We start from the raw sequence: 7,752 nt of genomic DNA on the forward strand, positions 1-7,752 counted from the left end.
CAGGACAAGTGTTTCACATACTCTTTGTAGAAAGTGATGGCTGTGGTCCTTGCAGTCAAGTCTCGGACGGGTACCACGACTACCCACTTGGAATAGTGATCGACCATGGTCAGGGCATATGTGTATCCACATCTCGTTGGGGACAACTTCACATGGTCTAAGGCAACGAGCTGGTTTGGCCGGTGGGACACAATGGAATGCAAGGGGGCTCTAGCCTCTCTTCCTCCCGCCTTGGAGATGTTACAGGCGGGGCATTCAGCACACCAGTTCTCAATGTCAGCCCGCATCCCGATCCAATAGAACCGTTGACGGATGGTCGCCTCAGTCTTATGGACCCCGAAATGGCCGGAACGGTCGTGGTAGGCATCCAACACCAATTTGGCGTCTCGCCAGGGGATCAAGATCTGATGGCATCGCTCTCCAGAGACGGGGTCCAATGAATTCCTCAGAAGTAGGCCCTTATGGAGGAAGAGCCGATTCCTCTGTCTCCAGAGACGCCTCAGTTCAACGTCTGGATAGGGCCTCTTGATTCTCATGGGGACTCTCCCAGTAGACAAGTAGTCGTAGATTTCCCCCAAGACTCTGGACTCATTCTGGATGGTTTGCCATCGGGACAAATCTTGATAGGGCCCCGGGTCAGGGGACGCCTCGCCCATTTTGACTGCCGTGGTAGTATTCTGGGTAGCGAACCTCTGATAGAAAGGAGGCATCTCCACATCTTCCCAGTCGTCATCCTCCGGGGCTTCCTCCCCTCTAGGCAATCGAGACAGCAGGTCAGCATTCACATTGGCCTTGCCGCTTCGATACTTGATCTCAAAGTTGAAATTGGCCAACCTAGAGGCCCAACGCTGTTCCAGAGCGCCCAGTCGCGCGGTATTGAGGTGAGCTAGCGGGTTGTTATCTGTATAGACAGTGAATGGTGTAGCCGCAAGGTAATCTTTGAACTTTTCCGTGACGGCCCACACCAGCGCAAGCAACTCCAATTTGAACGAGCTGTAGTTACTGTCATTCTTCTCCGCACCTCTTAAACTTCGGCTGGCATAGGCAATAACTCTTTCTTGGTTACCTTGGACTTGAGATAGGACAGCCCCTAGGCCTTGGAAGCTGGCGTCTGTGTAGAGACGGAAGGGCTGACTATAGTCAGGGTAAGCCAGGATGGGAGGCGAGATCAACAGGGCCTTCAGGGTTTGGAACGCCGTCTCCTGACGTTCAGACCACTCTATGGGTAGCCGTCGATTATAGTTCTCTCGGGGACAGCCACGGAGTAGTTCATTGAGTGGTTCATTGAGTGGTGCCGGTATGAAGCGGCGGTAATAGCCCGCAAATCCAAGGAAGCTTCTCACCTCTTTCACCGTCTTGGGAATGCCCCAGCTTTCCACAGCCGAAATCTTCTCGGGGTCAGGTTGTATCCCCGCGGCACTGACGACATGGCCCAAATAGTTCACCTGCGGCTTGAGGAGATGGCACTTCGACGGTTTAATCTTGAGGTCATGGTCAATAAGAACTTGAAACACCTCGGCTAAGTGATGAATATGGTCCTCATAAGTGCGAGAGTAGACAATGACGTCGTCCAGGTAGAGCAATACACTTTGGAAGTTGACGTGACCGAGGCACCTCTCCATTAACCGCTGGAATGTGGCAGGGGCGTTGCAGAGCCCAAACGGCATACTGGTGAACTCATAGAGTCCCATGGGGGTAGTGAATGCCGTCTTCTCTCGGTCTTCCGGAGCCATGGGCACCTGCCAATACCCACTGGTGAGATCCAACGTGGAGAAGTAGGCAGCTGAACCCAGAGCAGCAATAGATTCCTCTATACGAGGCAGCGGATAGGCATCCTTGTGAGTAATGTTGTTCAGTTTCCGGTAGTCAACACAGAATCTGATGTTGCCGTCCTTCTTTTTAACGAGGACAATAGGGGCAGCCCACGGACTTTGGCTCTCCTGGATGAAGTTGGTGTCCTTCATTTCCTGGAGCAGTCTCTTCACCTGCTGATAGCTGGCAGGCGGAATAGGCCGGTGCTTCTCCTTGATAGGAGGATGATCTTTGGAATTGATTCGATGCTGGACCAGACCAGTTTTACCAAAGTCAAGTGAATGCTTGCTGAAGGCCTCGTGATGACGCTTGGCAACTTTGAGTACCCCCTGAACATACTCGATTGGGGTGTTGGCATCCCCGATGTTGAGGGCATCCCACCAAGGAGCGCGGGACTGTTGGGATTCTCCTGATGATGTCCTAATCGACCTCTGGTGGGCAATAGTCTCTTCACATATGAGGTCCTCAGGGTCGAGTTGGTGGAGCATGGCAACCGTAGTAAATTTAGGTAAGTCGACTGAAGATGCACTGAAGTTGACCAGCCGTACCGGAACCTGACCATTGGAGACGGTCACTAGACTTCGGGCAGCCATGACAAGGGGTTGACCCTCAATCTCGATGGAATCTAGTAGAGCCTCGTAGTCGGCGTTGTCTAGGCCCGGTCGAGCCCTGCACCAGATAAGCTTCTCACTGTTAGCTGGGATAGTGATTGGGCGAGCATCTATAGTACGGACACGACAAATCTCCCCACGGTGATTGACAAACCTCTGCTGAGCGGTGAGTGCTTTGATGGTCTTCTGAACAGCTTGCCTGTAGTGGGGAGAGGCACGAGACAAAGAGGCATGCAGAGCATCTATCAGTTCAGCAAATACATGGCGAATAACATTCATGCCTAGAACAGTAGTACCACTATCCCCCTGAGCTTCAGTAACAATCACACCTTGACGAGGTAACTCCCGGTTACCAATACAAATGGTAGGCTCCCAGTAGCCTAGTTGTGAGATAGGTCGGCCATTACTAGCAATTAACTTCAAACGGTACTCTTCAACCGGGCCTAACGCCCTCAGGTCCCAATGTTCCTCGAAAATGTGCCTGGGTATGGTAGTTACTTGGGAACCTGTGTCTACAAGGGCTTCCAGGGGGACATTGTCTATCCAGAGAGTTACATGCGGGCATTGAGAGAGGACCCTGGAGAACCACTGTGATTCCTGCGGGCCTGGGGTTTGACCTCCCGGGTGTTGGCCCTCGGACCGAGGGGTAGCCCGTTTTAACTGAAAGCACTGGGACCGGTAGTGTCCATGTAGCCTACAATAGCTGCAGTAAGGCCGTTCAGGGGTCCTGAGTCTTTGGGGCGGAGGCCTATCAGGACTCGGGTACTCAGGGCAAGGGTCCGGGGACAGGGACGTGGAGGAGGCCCCTTGCAGTCCTCTTATAGCTTGGCAGAGGGAGTCAACTACCTGGGTAAGGAGGTCAGGGGTAACCGGAGAGTTAGCAAATGCAGGCTGTTGTGAGGCTTGAATTGCGGGAACAGGTGTAGTCACAGGTGAGACTGGAGGTACGGGGGTGGCTCCCGCCAGATCTACGGGAGTTGGGCCTGCAATACAGCCAGCACAGGGAGTGTCAATTCCAACCACCCGTAGGGCCAAGGTCTTGAAGTCCAGGAAGGACATGGTAGGATTTTGAGCGGTTAGCATGCGTAGTTGACTCTGGATTAGCCTGGAGCCCACTCCCTCTATAAAGCGATCAGTAATTATGCCTTCAGCGGCTAAGGGGTCTATGGTATCGACTTGGCGTAGGGCCCGGTAAGCAGATTGGAGTGCAAGTGCATAGTCTCTGAGAGTCTCACCTGGCTTCTGGCGTCAATCGTAGAACCTGAGGCGGACCTCTGTGGGTGACTGTACCTCAAATTCCCTGCTCAGGCGGTTCAGGATCTGTTGCACGTCAGACTTTTCAGTAGCTGGCCATGACCGCACCTCCTCGGCGGCGGGGCCTTCGAGTTGTCCTAGCAGCAACTGCACCTGCTGAGTGGGAGAGAGTGAGACAAGTTCAAGAGTGCGTGCAATCTTTTCTCTGAAGGCAGCTAGAGTGTGGGGTTCCCCTTTATAACTGGGGAGATTGGAAGGCTCGATAAAGAATGGCACTGCGGCAGTAATCATAGGTGCAGGACCAGCAGCAGGGACCCTTGCTGCTGGAGCGAGGAGATCAGCAGACGATGCGGGCGGGCTGCCCGAGCCATCAGAGTCACTACTGTGAGCCGTGGACATGGTGGCAGAATCAGGGGTACTGCGCCTTTAAGAGGGGTACTTGCTGCTGAGGCGCAGGCTGAACCCGGAGGACAGGAGCGCGGCGGGCGTAGGCAGCCCAGTGAGCCGCGGTGATAAGAGGGAGAGAGCAGCGGATCTGATGGGCACAGCTTTACGGATGGCCGGGGTTGCGGTGATGGCGGAAGTCGGGCTCGGGGACTTCCGGTGGTGCAACACTAATCTCCTTCCCACCAGCAACGGAGGCTGTGACACAGTAAGGCCGGGAGGCGGGGCTTGAGCAGCGCGCGCACGGGCCATCCACCAATACACTGGTTAACCCTCTCTTGGACCGCAGCGCGGTCTTGAGCAAAGTCTTTCTGGGGGTTGTAGTGCGCCTCGAGAATACTGGTAGTCAGCACAACATAGATAAGATCCTGTTCGTGACGCCAAATGCAACGCCCTGGCCCCTGGGGGCCACTTCCGCAGTGCAGATGTTGTGAGGGTGCAGGAACCGGGGCAGCTGTAGGATGTAGTGTGGTCACGGTGTAGGCACGAGGGTGATACAGCTGGAAACCGGGCTCCTGACCATGCGGGAATACTGGGCGTGCGATTCTTCATTGTCCTTAGTCAGGGCACCAATGAACACACCAATGCCAAGGTTCAGAAACAACGGTAGTATATTTATTGTAACGGTGGTAACTAGTAGTAACAGTCTCTCCGGATGCAACCGGGAATAAGGCAATCTTGGATAAAGCAGAGTAATGGGTGATGCTGCAATAGGCTGTGAGAGTAGCGTGCTGAATGATGGGAGTAGTAGTGAAACTGAAGCTGAGATGCTGGGTGGAATGAGACTTGAATGAAATACTTGCTGTTGATGATTTGAGGAGATGATGATGAGAGGAACTGAAGAATGACTGAAGAATTGACACCCAGATGAGAATCTTGAGACTTGAGACAGGAACACAGCCAGCGGACTGGAGCAGCAGAGCACACGCAGGCCTCTCTCTTAGCAGGGAGAGAGGACAAACACACAACCTATTCCCTTGATGGAAGGGAATAGACTGAGGTAGAACAGGAAGTCACATGGTAACCCCAGCCAAAAGCTCGATGATCATTGGTGTTACCATGGAAGCAGGGCACAGTCACGTGACATCCAGCCATTGCATCATCACATCATTAGGCATATACAGAGAAATATACATGAGGAGTACCATCTTTGAACACTAGGAGGCGACATAATACCATTAGACACTGATACCTGAATACACATGCAATAAATGAATGAAATAGCAGACCTGAATACTGAGAAGGGTGAAACAATACACGCAGTTTGCAGTGGACCATAGCTTTCCAGAACAGAACTAGTTATAATAAAAATATGAGCATAAGAATGGCTGTTCTGGGACACTGCATACTTACAAATCTTCAAGCACCGCTACAACTACCTCTCTTCTCTTCTACACCTTCAAGCATCTCTTCAGGCACAAACGAGTTAAAGCACTGAAGTCTGTGTAAAGATTTATCTATTTCTGCAAAAGTGTATTGTATTACCAAGAAACTGTACAGTAAAGCTGTTATATTCTTATATGACTGGGACTCAGTCATCCTTTCCTCTGCACCAGCACCTATACACACTAGCCGTACACCTTGAGTTATTAATCCTCTTTATGTCGGTGGCGGTACCGATAGTCCGGGCAGGTCGTTTGCCATTAAGGACTAACGTGACAAGAGCCCAAGGGACCCATCACAACCCGGAAGGTTACCGACCATTTTGGAGAGTACAGCCAGCCACAACACAAAGCATGTACTACCACCATACCTGTGTGCTGGACTACCACTGGCGTCACGACTATACCATCTGTACAACAACACTGATAACATCCATCAATCAGTGCTACACCACAGATCTCTCTACCACATAACGATTAAAATTGCCTATCCGTGTGGGCCTATCCAAATTATCTATCCGTGTAGGCCTATCCAAATTATCTATCCGTGTAGGCCTATCCAAATTATCTATCCGTGTGGGCCTATCCAAGTTATCTATGCGTGTGGGCCTATCCAAATTATCTATCCGTGTGGGCCTGTCTAAATTATCTATCTGTGTGTGCCTATCCAAAATATCTATGCGTGTGGGCCTATGCAAATTATCTATCCGTGTGTGCCTATCCAAATTACCTATCCGTGTGTGCCTATCCAAATTACCTATCCGTGTGGGCCTATCCAAATTACCTATCCGTGTAGGCCTATCCAAATTATCTATCCGTGTGGGCCTATCCAAATTATCTATGCGTGTGGGCCTATCCAAATTATCTATCCGTGTGGGCCTGTCTAAATTATCTATCTGTGTGTGCCTATCCAAAATATCTATGCGTGTGGGCCTATGCAAATTATCTATCCGTGTGTGCCTATCCAAATTACCTATCCGTGTGTGCCTATCCAAATTACCTATCCGTGTGGGCCTATCCAAATTATCTATCCGTGTGTGCCTATCCAAATTATCTATCCATGTGGGCCTATGCAAATTATCTATCGGTGTGGGCCTATCCAAATTACCTATCCGTGTGGGCCTATCCAAATTATCTATCCGTGTGTGTCTATCCAAATTACCTATCCGTGTAGGCCTATCCAAATTATCTATCCGTGTGGGCCTATCCAAATTATCTATCCGTGTGGGCCTATCCAAATTACCTATCCGTGTAGGCCTATCCAAATTACCTATCCGTGTGGGCCTATGCAAATTATCTATCCGTGTGGGCCTATCCAAATTACCTATCCGTGTAGGCCTATTCAAATTACCTATCCGTGTGGGCCTATCCAAATTATCTATGCGTGTGGGCCTATCCAAATTATCTATCCGTGTGGGCCTATTCAAATTATCTATGCGTGTGGGCCTATCCAAATTATCTATCCGTGTGGGCCTATCCAAATGATCTATTTGTGTGTGCCTATCCAAATTACCTATCCGTGTGTGCCTATCCAAACTACTTATCCGTGTGTGCCTATCCAAATTATCTATCTGTGTGTGCCTATCCAAACTACTTATCCGTGTGGGCCTATCCAAATTATCTATCCGTGTGGGCCTGTCTAAATTATCTACCCGTGTGGGCCTATCCAAATTATCTATCCGTGTGGGCCTGTCTAAATTATCTATCCGTGTAGGCCTATCCAAATTATCTATCCGTGTGGGCCTATCCAAATTATCTATTTGTGTGTGCCTATCCAAATTATCTATCTGAGTGTGCCTATCCAAACTACTTATCCGTGTGGGCCTATCCAAATTATCTATCCGTGTGGGCCTGTCTAAATTATCTATCAGTGTGTGCCTATCTAAATTATCTATCCGTGTGTGCCTATCCAAAATATCTATGCGTGTGGGCCTATCCAAATTATCTATCCGTGTGGGCCTATCCAAATTACCTATCCGTGTGTGCCTATCCAAATTACCTATCCGTGTAGGCCTATCCAAATTATCTATCCGTGTGTGCCTATCCAAATTATTTATGCGTGTGGGCCTATCCAAATTATCTATCCGTGTGGGCCTATCCAAATTATCTATCCGTGTGTGCCTATCCAAATTACCTATCCGTGTAGGCCTATCCAAATTACCTATTCGTGTGGGCCTATCCAAATTATCTATCCGTGTGGGCCTATCTAAATTATCTATCCGTGTGTGCCTATCCAAAATATCTATGCG

The 7,752-nt window shown here is 50.1% G+C and overlaps 1 protein-coding gene across 1 annotated transcript in view; it reads right to left on the reverse strand.

The window, feature by feature from the left end:
• Window positions 1–3,482, reverse strand: part of LOC138767368 (uncharacterized) — a 29,283-nt gene extending 25,801 nt beyond the window's left edge. The window contains exon 1 of the mRNA XM_069944865.1: window positions 18–3,482. Coding sequence (XP_069800966.1) covers window positions 18–3,482 — 3,465 coding nt within the window. The remainder of the gene's footprint in view (window positions 1–17) is intronic.
• Window positions 3,483–7,752: the final 4,270 nt, after the last annotated feature.

The sequence above is a fragment of the Dendropsophus ebraccatus genome, chromosome 11, assembly GCF_027789765.1.
Source record: "Dendropsophus ebraccatus isolate aDenEbr1 chromosome 11, aDenEbr1.pat, whole genome shotgun sequence".
Taxonomy (NCBI): domain Eukaryota; kingdom Metazoa; phylum Chordata; class Amphibia; order Anura; family Hylidae; genus Dendropsophus; species Dendropsophus ebraccatus.